Consider the following 18,890-nt stretch of genomic DNA (forward strand, 5'->3'; position numbering starts at 1 on the left):
GTAAATCTGACACTCACCAGGAATTTCTCCTGATGATTGAATATAGAAGCATTGGAAGCTGCTTTATGGTGACTCGGGTCATTGGTCCATCTAGCCCATTAGGGGACTGACTGCAGCTATTCGGGGTTTCTGGCACATGTTTTTTCAGCCTTACCTGGCAATGGTGGGCATTGTACATGCAAAGCAGGTGCTTTCTACCACTGTACTAAAGAATATAAATGAATGGGAGTTTCACAAGAGTACATCACATTATAGTAGCTATTCAAGGTTCAATTTAGATGCCAGGAAGCACTTCCCGACAGTTAGGACCCCGAGGGTAAGGAATGGGCTTCCATGGGAGGTGGTTGAGGTCCCATTGGTGAGCGTGTTCAAAGATAGGCTGGACATGCACATGGTGGGCATGCCGTGAGCAGAGCCGGCTGGAGCCAGGGGTCAGACTAGATGGCCCGGGAGGTCTCTTCTGACTCGCTCTGTTTCTGTGTTTCTATTAGCATGCCCATGATCCATCATGTCTACATCATGCACTAATTTAATGAACAAAAAAATATAGAATGAGTATTTTATGCCCCAAGACATGGTTTGACATAAGACTTATTGGCAGAAATGCACATTGTTTTAACTACTTTAACTACTTGTATCTAAGTACAATATAACAATTAGCCTGAATTTTTAGGGTTTATAATAAGACCCCCCCCCCACCCTCACAGCCCTTCAGTGTGGAAGAAGCTGGCTGCATTACCGTCCATATTCCATTAGATTTCTGTAAACCATAAGACCCAGCCCAGACGTCTCCAATTGTCTTCGAAACATGGGAGGCTTTGGAGATTTAAGGAATTCCTGTGGGCAACAACCTAGTCATGTAATGGCCAAACTAAACAAATGTTTGCGCAGGGAAACAAATAAGGCTGAGGGTGAGACAGAGCAGAACATATTTAGTCAGAAAGGATAAAGGAGAGAGAAAGGGCAATGCTAGAAAGGAAGAAAAAGAGGCCTGCCTCAGCATTTTCTAAGGGTTTCCTTAAGACATTAAAATGGGGCAAGCTATTGGAGAATTCTCTGGGCATCATGGCACTGCCAGTTCCATGTAGGGAACCCCCAACTTAACTAACTACTCTTCAGCCCAAAACCTTTTGGCACTGAATTGAACATTATGTTTCATGTGCTTCATTTCCTGGAATTCCTGATAGGAAGAGGGATAGCAATGGATGGGGGATGAATTGCACATAATTGTTCTACCTGTGGGGGTTAAAATAGCCCTCCCACCACTTCCTGTGTTGTCTCCAACTCCTATGCCCATCAGCAGGAAAATAGCCTGAGGAGCTCTGTATTTGAGCTGACATGGAAAGGGTTGAGCTGCTCCTCATAAGAACGTAAGGAGAGCTCTGTTGGACCTGACCAAACGTGTAGCCAGCCTTGCATTCTGCACACGCTGGACAACCAGATGCCCGCAGATAAGACATGAATGTGATGGCCCCTGCCCGCTCATGTTCCCCAGCAACTGTTGTGGGCAAATTGCCTCTAACACTGGAGGCAGCCTGGAGCCATTAGGACTATTGGCCACTGATAGCTCCTCCTCCAGGAATTTGTCTGTCCCTTTTACAGCTGTCCAAGTTGGTGGCCATCGCTGCATTGTGGTATCAAATACTGTAGTTTAACTAAACATATGCCTCAGCTAGTAACTACAGAAATGAGTGATTCCAAAAATCATGCAAGTCGCTCTTGTCTGTGCTGGTATTCCCAGGATATTTTGCATCGCATTCCTGACCATTGGCCATGCTGGCTGGCATTGAAATCCATAACATCTGGAGGGCACCAGGCTGGGGAATGCTGCTGTTAAATAACAAGGATTTCGATTCAGCTGGCGAATGGCCAGCAACTGAATGCCACAGCAGAGGATATACTTCAGGGGCGTGGTTTGTGTGTTATTACATGCGTCACCTGTTAAGAAACCAGCCAAGCAGGATGTGTTTGCGAGGGTGTAAGTCTGCAGTCAGCCTTCTGTCTTCGTGCCTAATGCTGTTATGACATTCGTGGTTAGCTGCAACTTAAGGATATTGCAGAATGGAGACCATTTGGAAGAAACTCTTCTTTTTCCAGTTTGTGGCTTGGTTTAGGAAACTCAGCATCCTTTAGGTCCTCTTTTGTTGGGTTATATGAGGGTCGGTTAACTCTCACAAAACTCCTAGTGACTGCATTTGCATAACATGCTGCAACCACACTGGAGGTTTCACATTCAAAAAGGTATCCAGCATATGTATGTCTTGTTTGATTGCATGTGGGTGGAGAGGGGAGAGAGAGATGCGGAGAAGTATAGTGGTTAGACGGGTGGACTGGAACTGGGGAGGTCTTGGATCTAGTTCTTGCTTGGCCATGATGTTCCCTGGGTAACTTGGGCCAGTTACTGCTTCTCAGCCTGACCTTCTTCACAGGGTTGCTTTGAGGATAAAATGAAGAGGTGGAGAACCTTGTAGGCTGCCTTGTATTCTTTGCAAGAGGGAAAAGGTGGGATATAAATATGATGTTTATATCTATACTGGTTGCTGAGCACTTTAAAAGCAGAAATAGAAAGAAAGGATATACATTTTCAAATAAATAAATAGATTCATCTCAGGATCTCCTGTTTTCACTCAGCAAATTCATTCTTCCTTTAGGTCCTCACTTAGGTTGGAATAACTCATCAGTTGATCCCAGATTTAAATGTTAGGGTCAGAACCTGCAAATAGTCTATTGGCTTTCATCAGATATTTCTTACTGAAATACTTAGTGTTCAGAGTATGTACCCAGCAGGGTAATCATCTTGCATTTGTTCTCAGCTTGAGGCCGCAAAAATACTTCTTTTGAAAGGCAGTCTTTCTGTTGCCTGTGGAGTATTCTGATTTAAGCTAAGCTTACATTTCTTTATAACTTACTGGATTTTTCAGCTGCTGCTCTTGGAAGAGGGTGAGGGGTGGGGATTCTTCTAAAAGCATCTTCTTAGAAGATAAGGTTTCTTTTATGCTTATTTGTAGCCAGTGAGGTAGAAAGCCAGGAATGTGATACTTTATTTTTAAAACAAAACAAAACAAAAAATTACCTCCCCCTTCGTTTGTCATTCCTCAAAGTGTTTCCTGTGTTGGCAGTGCGCAAATCAGGGGGTTCTACCTGTTGGAAAGGACAGAACTCTTGCTAAAACAGAAGTAGTTTCTCTCTAACCATTAAGCTATTCATTTTTTAAAAAAATCTCAGCTGAATAGACAAACATTATTATTCAGGGTAGAATGGGTGAATATTTTTTCTTATAGGGTAGACTCTAAGAATTGATGTTTTTTCTATTACAAACTTGCAATAAAAACTGATACTACAAACTGATATTAACCTACATATGACCCAACTTTTGTTTTCTTTATCACCTTTCAAACTTATTAAAAAGATATTATATTAGGCTGAAATTGGGGCCTCATCTAAGACATAGGCTGTTTTCATATCTAAGTCATTGTTTATGTTAACCATGGTTTATTGCTTTTGTTACAACTTGTCTTGCAGAAAAGCAAACAGTCACTTGTTTTTCTCTATTTCTGTTTTGTTTCTCCGCTGCCCATTTTGTCAGACTTCAGAGAAGTTTTATTTTCAAGCAGCTCTTCCAGGGTGAACAGTAGCAGATTCAGACATCATGGCAAGCCAGAATCTGTAAACCAACAAAAATCCATCACTCCTTTTTGTAGTTTGTAGCTGGCTTGTTCGCAGAGGTAGGTTCAGATGGAAGAACAAACCAGATTTCCACAAATCACCCAATGGTTTAGCATTCTGTGCCAGAACCTTAGACTGGAAGTTCAGCTATCTTAAGGATGGTCACAGAAGAAAAGCTCTCCATCCCTTCTTCCTTTGTACTGAAGTCTGTGCCTTGCAGAATGAGTCTCTGAGGCTGGGGCTGGGCTTCTGAACAGTATGAGATGAAGTTCTATCAATAGTGCCGCCACAGTGGCCAGGAGAAATTTGGCCACCCTATTCTTGCTGACTCCCTGAACAGCAAGCTGATCTACAAAACTATGGTGCATTGATCTTTTGTCAGCCGTGAAACATCCCAGGTAGCTTTGGACATGTTACTTTCAGCCTAACCTACTCCACCGTGTTGTTGTGTGGATAGAAATGGAACGGAGAAAGTAAAGCATGTAAGTCACTTTGAGTTCCTCACCAGTGGAAAAAAGGCATTATAATACAATGTGATGATGATGATGATGACAGTGACAACCCAACACTGTTCCTCTTTTCTGTTGCAAGCACTTGGGCTCGAGCTTTCCAAGGCGTCCTTCTAAACTTAGATAAAGCAAAATATGAAATGCTGAGTAAAAAAATATGAAACCTGTGAATCAGGTTTTTAAAAATAGCAATGTGAAGTGACTTACAAAGCAATATCAAACAGCACCTTGCATCATTAAGGTGGTTAGCAACCACGCCTGTCTTTTCTTTCACAAAATGGTGCAGTGGTGAAGAGCATGGGACTGGGACTCAGGCAATCTGGGTTCTAGTCCCTGCTCGGCCATGGAGCCAACTGGGTGACTTTGGGCCAGTCACAGACTCTCAGGCCAACCTACCTCACAGGGTTGTTGTTGTGGGGATAAGATGGAGGAGGAGGAGATGTAAGCTGCCTTGAGCCCTTTGCAGGAAAAAGGCAGGATATAAATTGATAAATAAAGTAGCAAGTCCCACAGTCGCAATCCTGAGAAAAATAGTTCATGAGCTTTTCTCCCCTGTGACTTATTGCTAATTGCCCTCTCTGTGGGTAGTGTGGTCCTGTGAAAACTGGGACCCCTCCTCCCCACTGAGATTATGATTATGCTTTGAAAAAAACCACAGTTGTAGTTGCTGTCTATACAATTGAAGTGATAGCTGGTTTGTTTCTGAGAAGGCCAACTTTCTGGACCAAGAAATTCTAATCACTGCATCACAGCCTGGTGATGTGTAGCAGCACCTTGCACCCTGATAGCCCTCTGTGTATACACTGAGAACAAGCCCCACTGAACTCAGTTGGAATTGCCCTGAGTAGCTGAGGTAGAACTGAAGCCCTGAACTGGTACGGCCATGTTCACTGAAGCCTCACCTAATTTAGAAGGACTCCTTAGTAGCCTATGCAGATCCAGGCATGCCCAAGCTTTTAGAAAGCAAAGTAACTTACTTCAAAGTACTTCTAGGATTGCACTCCCAGGACCCTGGGTGCTTGCTAGTGCCCGCTTCTTCTAATCCCCTGAACTCGGAGGTTTATGAGTAACTTATGCAAGCTGGGAGAGCACATCCTCTCACCAAGCATTTTCACTGGATGGGATGAGGATGAGGATGATGATTGCTTTCGCTTTTTAGCCCATTTAGTGAAAGCATTTTGGAATGGGGAGGTCAGGGGGCTGGAAAAGCCTTTGGATCTTTACCTTAGAGAAAAGGTGAGTGAAGAGAGATGTGATAGAGGTGTTTAAAATTTTGCATGAATCCAGATTCAATCATGCATAGAACAGAACTATTCAATTCAATTCAATTCAATTCAATTGGAATCACACATTTCTATTGCTTTCATTGGGTCTTCTCTGAACATATCTATGTCTGGATGTAGCTACCCAATGTTCACTTGGAGGTAATACATACTTTAATTTACTTCCAAATGTGATTGGACTGAAGTCTCAACATGAATTATTCCCTATATATGTAAATTGTAGTTAAATCTGAAACCTATTGATTCTGTAATAAGCTGAAATTAAATTGAGTTTCCTTCCAGTTAAAATGCTTGAAACAATAGCTTTACAGTTTGATCCCATATTTGTTTACTCAAAATGATTACACGCACAGAGCCCTATATAAGATTGCAGCTATGTAATCTGTGTGATTTTTACTTTCATCCATGTCAGTGTGAGATTGCAGCTCTTAGCTCTATTTTTATTTGTGTTTACCTTTAGTATGACTGATGTGACAAGCATGACAGGGATGATAACTTTGCTATCAAGGGAGGTACCTGAAGCTACCCCTTGCTAGTTCTTAAAAGCATGTGAAGTTAAACAGAAGTACAATTAACTCTGGACTGTGGATTGCTCACAGGTTTTGCTTCACCACCCTGCATCTCAGCCCATGCGAACCTGACCCATTACAAAGAATATTTGCTTCAATCATTAAACAGCATCGACCGTAAGGGTGTTGCCCAGTGGTGTTGACTGAAGGCCGTGCTTTCACTGGGCTCACTCATCCTTATCAGTCATCGTACAGTGACAAAGTGCAGCTACCCACTTTTTGCATTTCTTTCAAATTAGGAGCATAGGATACAAATCCTCATTTAAGAGCCGAAGGCATATAAGCTGTGAGTGTGAACTTAGAACATATCGCAACTTTGTTAATAATTTTAACTCTTTCTGGGTCACTTTACCAAAGGCCCCAAAGCTACTTGCAAACTTTGACAAGTAGCTCAAAATAAGTAGCTGTTTGCCCTTGTCAAACAAAGTCGCAAGGAAAGTAAAACAAAACTTAAAGGGCAACGCTAGGCATGCTTTAAGTTCCACTGAGTCAAAGGGGCTTCACTCTCAGATAAGCTTGTATGGGGTTGCAACCTTAATTGCAGGAGTGCTGAACCTCCGGGCAACTTTGGCCCGCTTTCCCTAAGACAGCCTGCTCTCCCGCAATCATAAATGATCAAGTGGTTTTCTGGCTGTCTTGCCTTCCTCCCTACCCCATCATTGTAAAAAGTAAAAATGCTTACTGGAAATAAGAGCTCGAGTAGGCCTTTCAGCGACACACAGGACTGGGACATGGCTCCCGATGAAATAAAATTTGGCCCTAGTGCTAGAAGAGGTACTACACCAATTATTCAGGAGCAACATGGGTTAATATGTAGTGAAATGAGTTACAAGAAGTGTTTTTTTTGTAAGAAAAATGGTGCTGGAACTCATGAAATTATTTACCTTTTGCATGTAGTCAATCACTGTACACACACCCACACACGTCAGTTGTGTAACAAAACATAACGGTCACTGCCCGTAGTAAGCACTCAGCGCACGACCACACGACCAGTCACAAGCTGAGCAGCACCACAAGCCGAGCAGCGCCATCACAAGCAGCGCGAACAAAGTACGCATGCATCGGATTCGACACACAAGCAGCGCACATGCACCGTTTTAATGATTTTGCCGCTGACCTTCTATGCTCGACAGGGCGATTCAAATCCATGTGGACCAAACATCAAATTTTCAAAAGTTACTTTTAAAACTTGGAAAATCTGTCAAAAAAAAGGTGCCGGAACTCTGTTCCAGGGCATTCTATGACAAAAAACGCACTGGTTACAAGGAATTCTTCCCCAGGGTGGATATTAAGAGAAAGCATGTGGAGAAACTTTTCAGGGCAGGCATGGCTTGGGGTGAGGCAGGGGGCCGATGCTTGGTGTCATGGGGAGAGGAGAATGTCTCACTGAGAAAGAACCTAGAACGTACTGTTTATGAGAAATTCCCCATAAGAGGTTCACCGCCAAACATATGATATGATGAACTCAAACTACTGATTGACAAAGGGAAGCTTTTCTTTTGTTCTGTCACTTCACTTTTGTGCAGGCTTAAAGGGAAAATAAGGGGTGGATCCAAGCTATGTGTTATTCATATACCTTTTTCTGGAAAATGTATGAAGCAGTGAAGTTTCTGGGCATTGCAAGGATTAAGCTTAGACCACAGGGTAGTTCAAAATCAGGACTAGTATATAAAGCCCAATTTCTCACGAGCAGTCTGCAGTCTAAAACACCGGGGAGAAGTGAGGCACTAGCAAACAGCAGGAGCCAGCAAGTAACTACCAGGTGCAAAGAGGAGTGGATGCAGCAGAAGGACAGGAACATCAGAAGAAGATCCCCCACCCTCAGCCCCAGCAGCTCTTGGCTCTTGTGTCCAGCTCTGCACCACTCAGCAGAGGATGTTCACATCTCGGAGACTGATTTTCTCTATTGATGCGTGCAATTAAGTGGCTGTTTAATACAAAGGTGACGTGAAAAGTGACTATTCAAAGGGTGGGTCCCCAGATATTCAGAAATCCGTACCACCATTTCCCTTGAAACTTCCTCCCAGACTATTGTGCCTAGGACCAAAATTCCTAGGAAAACAAAGCCAAACTAGCACCATCCCTCCCCCACACCTGCCTGACACACACACATGGGGGAGATGACACTTTATCAGCCCTTGTTCAAGGAATGATGGGCATGTGGCCAGGCACCCATCGGCTTCTTCTGGCACTTGATTGATTGTCAGGAAGGCAGACTTGAATGGGGTCCATAGTTTTTAAGAGGATAAACGAACAGCTATTTACATTCTTAATAGAGCAATGGCATTCTGTGCAAATCAATGGCTCAGTGATCTGCTCCTGGGAGCTGAGGCAGGAGAGGAACTAGAAGGGCTAGGTTGAGGGCCAGGGTAAGGTAAGTTTCTGGATATATAGCAGGTGGAATCACAAGGGAGAGAGTGCTTTATGTGACCTGTATGTGTGCTCTGAGGACATGTTTCAGAATTATACAAATATATAATTTCTTGTATTTTAACCTAATGTTGTGAGCCGCCCCGAGGTTTCGGCGAATGGGGCGGCATAGAAATGTTTTAATAAATAAATAAATAAATAAATATTTGAACTGCAGTGATGTTAAACTCTTGATGTTAGAGGTCAGCTTACCCTTGGCTATGTCGTTAGATTCAGAGTTGAGTGTGTTGTCTGATCACACCAAGCAGGTATAAAAATCAGGGTAAGACCTTTTGCTGTGTGTATTTAAAGCTGTTTTAAAGTCCTTGAGCCAGTGGAATGGTTTACTGGGTGCACATGAGCAGTGACAGGAAGTGATATGAACTGAGGCACATGGAGGCTTGCTCCCTTATCTGCAAATACAGAGGAAAGTATTTACTGGACAAGCAAAGACTTTCTGAACCATCCTGCCTTCATGCAGGTGACTGTGCCTTTCCTTGGCTTTTCATTCTCATAGGGTGAGGAAATGAACAGAAGAGATTCTGCTTTGTCCTTGTGGAGCCTCTGCATGGGTTTGGGAAGGGGTGAAGTCCAAGGACTGCTGTTCTACTACTGCCAGTTTTGGATTAGTGCACTTGGCCTACAGATCTTTGGACACTCAGCACAATGAGCAGATTATTAGTGCTATGCTGGAGAGGTAGAAAGTAGAAAGGTCAGTAGAACTAGAGTGGAGAAATTCCACTGTTCTGGCTGCCAGGACCTGGGGCTGGTTTTGAGGGAACTGTGGTCCAACAGCTTCTGGAAGCTCCCATATTCCCTACCCTTGCTAGAGGATGATGGGGACAGCTCCACTTCAAAGTTCAGTTCCCGTTAGGCTATGAGGATAGTCTTGAAAATGCGGTAGTGAAATTGAGTAGGGTAATCAAGGGCTTGACTTTAAGCACCTGCATAGCTATTCACACATCAGTAGTGTTAAAGAAGCACAATAAGTGCCTGCATGATTTGAAACAGGGTGACCTATGACCTGGAAGTTCCTCCTTGTATTGCCTCCTTTGCCCTAGAATAGAATAGGGACTGTAAAGGATCCGAAACCTGTGGACACCCGTGATATCTTTCATGGCTCACAGAAACAGAAGCATTGCAAAAGAAGCAATATATGGTTAAGTTTAATCTCCCAGGTAGCCCAGAACGGTATGGAACAGAACTTAAAAGTGAGCAAACATCAACACAAATGTTTTGAAGGCAGAATATAAAGTCTCTGCATTGGAATTTATTGGCAAATTTAGCACTGTAGAACTTGGACTCAGAAGAGAGTGGGAGCTCCTAACTTATTACAAGTATTAAATATCCCTCTTGATTTCCTTTTTGCATACTGTTGCTGTCTTGCTATGCTCATTCAGTAACAGTGACTCCTAACTGGGAGTGAATCATATCCACTTAGGGAAGTGTGTGACTTCCCGATACATCTACCGACTGACTGGACCACTTTGTGTGTCTGACACTCTGGAGGTTGGCCAATGAATGCTTATGCCACAGTATATTTCTCCATCTGTAAGTGATCTTACTCTGTTTTTGCTGCAATAGTCCAACATGACTACCCCTAAGCACTTGTTTTAGGACATAATTTTCAAATGCGTTCTGCAAAACCTGGCAGAAGATCAGGAGAATTAAGCAAGAACACTGAAGGGTATTTCAAGGATTAAGCGCTCCAGGGTGCTGTGGGGAAATACCACAAAATACAGTGAAAATACATTGTGGCTATTCCTCCTGTTCTGGTCTGAGCCTTCTCAGGATCATACCTGGACTGGGAAATAATGGTCAGTTAGGGAAGCAAAGTGCCAGCTCAGGTTGAAGTGCACACAAGCAGCTGAGGTGCTTCCACAGTGTGTGTGTGTGTTTGTGCCGTCGTCCTGCTTCATCCACCAAACCAGGCAGGTTCAGACATTGTCATCTTCTCTTTCCAGCCCTTCCATGTTTTTCTACCACTGCTTTTCTCTTTCTTACCATAGAAAGTCCATTAAGGAGGAATGATGGAACAGGTGTGCCAGCTTTCCCCAACCTGGTGCTCTGATATCTTGGACATCAGGTCCTCTCAGACTCAGCCAGCATGACTAATGGTCAGGAACATTGGGAGTTGTTGTTTGTAAGATCTGGAGAATGCCAGGATGGGGCAATGCTGAGCTAGGAAGTACTGCAGAATGGCCCAGAAGCATACTGGGTAAACTGTGATGAATGGAGCGGTAACCAGCTGGGAAGCTGGCCCAACTCTGGCTGGTTGCTAAGCCTTGAACGGAAAGAGGTGCAGGGAAGAGTCAACGCCTCTCTTCATTTTGCTTCTGCTTTGCTAGGGAAGCCCTTGTGACTTTTGAAAGGTACAGCAGTCGGTCAGAAATCTTGGTTGCCACAAAAATTCCTTGTGCTGCTTTAGTTTGGCTGTGAACCCACTAAATATTTGTTAGGGATTCCTTTGTATATTTAGATGTATATTATGAGCGCTACGTTCATATAGGGAGTGATGGTGAACCTTTTAGAGACCGAGTGCCCAAATTGCAACCCAAATCCCACTTATTTATTGCAAAGTGCCAACACTACAATAAAACCTGAAAACTAAGGTTTTAGTTTAGAAAAAAAACCTCACAGCCAGGCCAAGCAAATATATATGTATGTATGAATGTATGTACGTACGTACATACGTACGTACATATGTATGTATGTATATATATGCTTGGCAGCACACTGACTGGCCATGTGAAAGCTCAGACGAGTGATGGCTAATGAGTCGCGGCTTGTGATGTCATCATCAGGTGCCGCCACTCCTTTCTGAGCATGCGCATGGCCCCTATGTGTGCTGTTATCCGATGCTCGGCTGCTGAGGCGATGCTGGGGCGACATGGATCGCATGCCGACAGAGAGGGCTCTGTGTGCCCGCTGTGGCACGTGTGCCATAGGTTCGCCACCACTGGCATAACCCTATCCTGGTACAATCCTCTAATCCAAATATAGGGGTAAAATAGCATTGAAATGGGTGATTATGAAAAAGTCTTTGTTGAGTAGCTATTTCTGCAGAGTTCAACATTTCTGCCCATTCTAAACACATTCCAACCATCAAAAGCATGCCAGAACACCTTGTTTTTCTAACCCTAAACCTGCCCTGGTGCACACCCCTAACCTTAATATAGGGCAAAAGTTCCATTGAAAAGAGGGCAATTTTGAAAAAGTCTTCCTTGAGTAGCTTTTGCTGCACAACTCAACATTCTAAGCACGTTCCAACCATCGAACTCATGCCAGGACACCTCATTTTTCTAACCTTAACCCAGTGATGGTGAACCTTTTAGAGACCAAACTGTCCAAACTGCAACCCAAAACCTCCTTATTTATCGAAAAGTGCCAACACTGCAATAAAGCCTGAAAACTGAGGTTTTAGTTTAGAAAAAACAATTCACAACCAGTCCAAACAAACCCATCTATCTATCTATCTACCTATCTATCTATCCCTGGCAGTGCGCTGACTGGCCATGCAAAAGCTCAGACTAGTCACAGCTAATGAGGCACGGCTTGTGATGTCATCGCCTGGCACCACTACTCCTTTCTGAGCATGCGCATGGCCCGTATGTGTGCTGGTATCTAGTGCTCGAATGCTGGGGCACCTTGGCTCGCATGCAGACAGGGAGGGCTCTGCATGCCCGCTGTGGCACACATGCCATAGGTTCGCCACCACTGGTATAGGGTAACCAGAGACAAAAGATCAAAGGGCTCCTTTCTTCAAATGGGTGGGAATCTTAGTTTTTGCTTTCCATTAGCTCAAGGTTTATCTGTTGGAGGCCACACGGCAGTCAGTAGTAAGCAGGACTGAAAGTAGCAGTGGGTGGGATAGAATAAAAATTGGGTGGGAACTACTTTCTACCCACCAACCCCAACAGTCTGTCATGGGAGGGACAGATCGCTTTTGCTGGAGGTCTGAGCTGATCACTTGGGCCTTTTGCTTAAAAGAAAGAAGACATCTATTAGTAGGTTTGAAGAAAATTTTCTTACTTCCTACAACTCTGAGCTCCCAATAAAATGTATACAGTACATGTTGTATTTGGGTCATTTAAAACATAATTTACTTTTGCTATCGCAAAAAGGGGTGGTGGTCATGGGCTTAGGAAACTTCAAGTGGGGATTGATACATTCTTGAAAAATATGCCCGTCAGTGGTCGTTAGCCACCATAGTTAATAGAAAAATTAGTTCAGGTGCATACTTGTAGTTGTTAGTTAGGAAGAGTTGGAGTCCCATGGTTCCTTTTTAAAATAAGTGCTGAAGCTGTTCAACAGCAAAAAGAAGAGGCATGTTGCTCTTTTGTCCTGTGGTAGAATAGTTGCTTGTACCTTGCCAGAAAGAAAAGCAATGCATCACTATCAAAAGGATATCACTTTGTATATGTTAATTCATGTGACTAGAAGAAAATCTAGAAATAATTACACTTTATTAAAGAGAAATACAATACAGGGAAGATTGACCAAGCAACCATATGCCTGCTTTGCCTTTAAACTGGACAGGCCATTAACCAGAGGACATCTTCAAAGAGTAAAGGATCCTGTGGACCCCTAGCCAACCTGTGGGCTTCCTGGAAACCATTAGCCACTGCCCAAATGAAAGGCCTTTGTTTTGATCCTGGACAGTCCAGGATTGGCTATGTGAGTTCTTACAGTTTTTATCATTGTGACTTTTCTACAGATGTTGCGAGTGCCTAAGATGTTGCGGAAGAAGAGAACCAAGGCCTCGGACGGTTTGGCTTGGCCATCCAGAAAAGAGAGACCAGAGATACCCACGCAATGTCATCAACAACCAGAAATACAACTTCTTTACATTTTTACCAGCGGTGCGTGCATCTCCTTGAATAATCAAGTTCTTTTCCCAATGATATTTAATGTCTTAAGTGCAGGAAGTAAAATTGGAGCAGGGAAACAAGATAGCTGGAACTGGAACTGGATCAAATTGTTCTTCTGCTTAGGTGAAGGCCAGTCTTACCGCCCTGTCATTTCTGCTTCAGCTGAAGAGGCTGAAACTGGGGGCAACTTGTAGAGATATTCCCCCTATCTTCCCTCATTGGGACTTCTGAGATAACAAGTGGTGAGGAAGGAGCAGAATCAGGTTACCTCCTTGAAGTCTTCCCAGGTGCAACCTTCTTCCATGGTCTGTACACATCAACTGCTCCCTTCTATGGTCATGGAACCATATAAAGGGGCTGCAGTAGGGAAAAGAAATGCCCTGAGATATGTTGAGGATTGTGTTCGCTCTTAAGGTTTTCTCAATTAGTCTGGAGGACCTAAAATCTGTCTGCCTCACACTTGCCTGGACAATCTATTGGCTTGGTCAGCTCTAGCTAAGGCATATTTTCTTCCTACGTAAGCTATTTTTAGAAAATGCAAACTTGACCAGTGGTTTCTATAGAGATATGATGATTTACACTTTCATTTGTCAAGAGACTGGATTCATTTTGTTTTAGGTTTTCATTGCCCTTTTTTCTGAGTTCAATGTCCAAACTGTTTTAAGAATGAAAGAAACCCCTGCTGGGTCAGTCCCAAGATCCATCTAGGCCAGCTCTCTGTTCACATGGTGGAAGACCAACTGTCTGCAGGGTACAAAACTTCCACCTGCTCAAGTTCCTCAGCAACGTTTAAATTTTATAGATCCGAATTTTAGGCTGCCTTTGATTGCTGTGACTCACCCAGGGAACTTCAGCTATTGGGCAGTATAGAAATGAAATAAATAGCAATGTTTGTTGTCACTGCTCAGCTAATTTGTTGCATCCTACATTGCATTTCTGCCCACTTGAATGCTTACGTAGATTTCACTGTCCTCTCACATCAGACCACACTGTCATTTTCTGGCACAATTTTCTGTGCTTAGACATTTTAGAGTAGCTGAAGATGCAGCTGGGAGGAATTGTGTGCCCTGAAATGGTATGCCACACATTACTTAGCCAGTATCTTAAGGCTGAAGCATAGCACTGTTGCAAATGTCATTTATGCCACAGAGTGATGCCTTCTCAAGGAGCTGGGATCCAGCTTTTAACTCCTTGGCATGAAAGGTGAACGTATGCTGATAGCTTTATTTTTCATGCCTTCAGAAGTGCTGTGCAAATGTCTTTGTATTAAAGTTCATTGCTTTGGAATCAGACCTTTCCCAAGAACTGAGTGTTCCCAGTTTCTGCATCTGAAGTGTATTTTTTTCTGTTTAGATGTGACCCAACAAGGCTGTGTTGTTACCCCTCATTTTTAAAAAAATAACACTATGTCTTTCAAAAAGCATAGTCTCATGGGCTGCTGAACCTCTGCCCCAAGGCTGAACCTCTGCCCTGCCTACCTTGCCGCTCGTGCAGGAAGAAGCATCCCCTTGGAAAGGGGGAAAGGGGCATGTGGAAGGCAAGGAGGGGAGGAAGATGGGGCCACAGAGTTATGCCAAGTGCAGTCCCTGCACAAAATCTAGATGTCTGGAAAACAGCTGTCTCAAGAAAATACCCAGTTTAAGCTGGGTATTCCAAGCACAAGTTGCACATAAGCCTCCAAGTTTGGAGCCTTCCATCCATTGAGGGTATGGTACATAGACAGTAGCCTGAGAAGTTGTTTTCCTTTTTCAGAAGCCTTAAAAAGGTAGGTCAGCCATATCAATACAGATGGGCTTCCACAATGTTTTCTCTTGTCATTCACTCTGCCTCCATCTTTTATTCATAGGTTCTGTTCAACCAGTTCAAGTACTTCTTCAATCTCTACTTCTTGTTTCTGGCCTGTTCTCAATTTGTTCCTGAAATGAGACTTGGTGCACTTTACACATATTGGGTTCCACTGGTAGGTAATATTAGGTTTATTTATTCAAGAGAAGTTTCACTGTCTGAATACAAGTTGTCTTTTGTTAACCTTATCTCAAAGATCCCAAGTAAGGCTGGAACTTAGAAATGGTTTTTGTTAGCTTACTTTATGAAGCCTTTATGTGTTTGGGAATTGTAGATGCTTGGGTCTGACTTTTAAACTGATTTAATAAAGATTTGCCATTCAGAAGTAGAACCTTGAGCAGTGCAGGGAGGGAGTGAGTGGGGGACACTTGATCCAGAAAGTAATTTATTCCATAACTCAGCCTTTCTAAGAGTACGGCTCAGCGAGATTCCCTTGGGTTAACACCAGGAAAAGTGACTATCATGCAAGCATTCTAGCAATTATTCCTGTTAGAACAATTAACAATACATTATTGAGCCAGTGTTATGCAAGGGGTACAAATCTGGTGTGTGGGAGACAGGGGTTCAGGGTCTTCCAAAGGACTCAACTAACTACAAATTAGCCAGCATTCATGCTTGTGAATGCTTCTTGACTGCTTACACTGCAAGCGTGAGCAGCCAAACAACCTGCAGACTTACAGCCATGGTTTCATCATGATATATGACCTATAAAATTTGGCTTATTTGGGAAAACACAAGCCAGCGTCTCCAGTTTGCTTGTCATGATGCACCAGCTATGGCCAGAAAGTTTCTGGGTGCTTCAGTTGTTCCTGCTTGCAGGGGAAATCAAGCAGAGTGATCAGGCGGTGTGCATCAGCATGCTGTGTTATCATGCTGTGCAAACAGGGCGAATATGTAGCAGCTCTGTGTATCTCTTAAAAACCCCCTTTAAACCCAGGAGGGAAGAGATGTTGGTTGGAATAGTAGTTGTTTCCAAGCTACTGTTCTATACCCGCCCCCATGGGCTGAGAGCATCTCCAAAGGAGTTGGACAGGACTAATTAGGAAAGCACTCTAGTGATGTGGGCAGTTAAATCCATGCTTCTGTCATTGCCACCTTCTGGCATTGCCACCAGGCTGTCTTTGAAGTAAAGTACTAAAATAACTGGCAGATCCAGTTAGAGGCACAGTAGAGCACCACTTTGCAGGCAGAAGATCCCAGATTCCCAGATTCTATTCCAAGTAAGGCTGGGAAAGAACGGTGCCTGAAACACTGGAGAGCCTCTGCCGGTTCATGTTGACAGGACTGGGCTAGATGGACCACTAGTCTGATTCAGCAGCAGGGACCTTCCTATGTTTCTATAGATCACCTGTCCATCCTGTTGCTATGAGTTTCCCTTACTCCTGCCTTTGCACTAGGAATAGATATCGCCTTGAACATACTGGTGGTGTTACGTTTGCTCTTGCTGCTAGTGGCAGCATGAGGAAAGTGAACAGAGAAACTCACACATGGGACTCCAATGTGTGACTCTGGGTTCCATGGGTAATGCAGTACAATCTGCATCCTTGTAGCTGGCAGTGGGGCTGACCACTGGTGCCGTGGTGTTGGTTGCCCCTTGGGGAGAAGATGGACATGGCCCATGCCATGGAGCCGCTGCTCGGTTTCCAAATGTTGTTTCCTGAAGATGCAGATGGATGTTTGGAGAATACAGGCAGGTATTTAGCCAGTGGTACCCAGGCTTTCTGCACTGAAAGGGAAGCTGCTTTCCTTAACCTACTTACACACATTTAAGTATCTTTCCTTCCAGACTATAAACTAGTGTTAACAGGCTTTATTATTGTTTTCAAAAATCATTTGATCAAGACCATCAAAGCTATGCTTGCATGCTGCTTTTTCTCTCTAAGCATTTGAAATAACTGTAAACAAAGTCCCAGTGTGGTCTTAGTTGGTCTCTCAGCACCCTCTCTCCATGCTCCTGGGAAGCATATCCCAACCCAGCCCTGCAGGCAAGATGTAACCTGAGACACAATGCAGTGCCTAGGTCAGAGGCAAGGAATTCCAGCAAGCAGAAAGGAGCAGAACGGATGGGCAGGAGAACAGTCCAGAGTTAGCTGGTTTGCCAGCATGTGAACAGAGAGTTAGCTGGTTTGCCAGCATGCGTACAGAGTGCTGCACTAGATGGGCCTCTGGTCTGATCCAGCATGGCTTGGCTGCTTTTCTTACATTCTCATATAAGTTGGGAGCTGGAGCATGACCCAGGATCTGAACATTTTCAGAAGACTGTTCTTGGTCATTATCAAGCCCAGGTGCCTCATATTCTGCGGGCTGCATATCTGGTAATTATATTTTGTGCTTGGATTGCAACAGAATTCAGTAGCGTTCAGGGCTGGAGAATGTGTGACCCTCCAGATGTTGTTGGTCACAGTAGCCGTCATCCCAGATCATTGGTCTTGCTGGATGGGCTGGCCGTAGTTGGAGTTGTGCAGCATCTGGAAGGCCACAGGTGTCCCACCCCGGTTATAATGGAATAGACCGGCCACACTTGCTGTGCACTGGATGCTGCTGTTCCTAGATTAGTGAGTGACACCTTGCGTGGTATTGCAGCTCCCTCTCAGATTCCTCTGCACAGTGCCACACACACAGGCACTCTCCTTCTGTAAGAGGAGATGCTCACAGAAGAGGGGTGGAGTGCATGCCTTCCATGCAGAAGGTGCCCAGTTCAGTCTGTCTTGTCCCATTCAACGGACCTCGTTTGTGCAGATTCACCTATTATCTACACTCAGAGCTGTGGCCTCCAAATTCCAGCACTCAAGCAATTCAAGAAAAATCCAATCCTATGATCCCAATACAGTTGTGCTGACTGATCACATTTTATAGATTCTCTTATTTTGCCCAGTTCTTCCAGTTTTTCCTCCTTTGCATAATTCTGTTTAACTGTTCAGGAGCTAAGGAGGGCACAGAGGCTTTACCCCACTGACCTCTGGGAAACCTATTCTCATTGCAACAGTCCCTGTGCATGCAGTTTCAGAGTTACCTTCACAGCCATGAAGACTAGAAACCTTCTGCTTTTTAATGAAAGCTGAGGTGTTAAGGAACCTGAATTGTGTCACATCCCCCATAAACATATTTGTTTTTCAGCGCCAGGCCAAGACCTTTTTATTTAAACAATATTTTAATAGTAGTTGAACTTATTTATTGGTTTTAAATATTGAGCCAGGATGTACCTAGATTTTATATGTATGTATTTATATGTATTTATTTATGATGCTGGAAGCCGTCCCAAGGCTTATGTGAATGGGACGGCATACAAAAATCCCAAACAAAACAAAACAAAACAAAACAAATAAACAAATAAATAAATCTTTCTCCACCCTCCTAATGATCTTCTCCATTCCTGCTTTCTTCAGGGTTTTGTGCTCACCGTTACCATCGTCCGTGAAGCTGTGGAAGAGATCCGATGTTACATGCGGGACAAGGAGGTGAACTCCCAGATCTACAGCAAACTCATAGCAAGAGGTCAGCTGCTTGGCTCCAGCTTGCCACATCTGCTTTCCACGTCCCTTAGCAGAGTGTCAGAGCAGCAGGGGTCGATATCAAATCGTGTTGACAATTGGAGGAGTGGAGTTTCTGGAAGGACTCTGGCAGTGGGGAAGTGAGGCTGTCACTGAGCACATCCCTGGCACATCTCTGAATTGTCCCTTTGGTTGCTTGTGGCTCTCATGCAGCTGATGATAGTACAAATAACTTCTGGCTGGAGCA

General features: G+C 43.8%; 1 protein-coding gene across 2 annotated transcripts in view; it reads left to right on the forward strand.

Annotated features, from left to right (window-relative positions):
• The window catches only part of ATP9A (ATPase phospholipid transporting 9A (putative)), a 99,588-nt gene that overhangs the window by 12,275 nt on the left and 68,423 nt on the right, over positions 1-18,890 (forward strand). For both annotated transcript variants that reach the window (XM_044455306.1, XM_044455305.1), the window contains exons 2-4: positions 13,154-13,298; positions 15,154-15,267; positions 18,539-18,647. In XM_044455306.1, the coding sequence (XP_044311241.1) occupies positions 13,154-13,298; positions 15,154-15,267; positions 18,539-18,647 (368 nt within the window). The remainder of the gene's footprint in view (positions 1-13,153; positions 13,299-15,153; positions 15,268-18,538; positions 18,648-18,890) is intronic.

This window comes from Varanus komodoensis, unplaced genomic scaffold (assembly GCF_004798865.1).
Source record: "Varanus komodoensis strain SLA01 unplaced genomic scaffold, ASM479886v1 scaffold8, whole genome shotgun sequence".
NCBI lineage: Eukaryota > Metazoa > Chordata > Lepidosauria > Squamata > Varanidae > Varanus > Varanus komodoensis.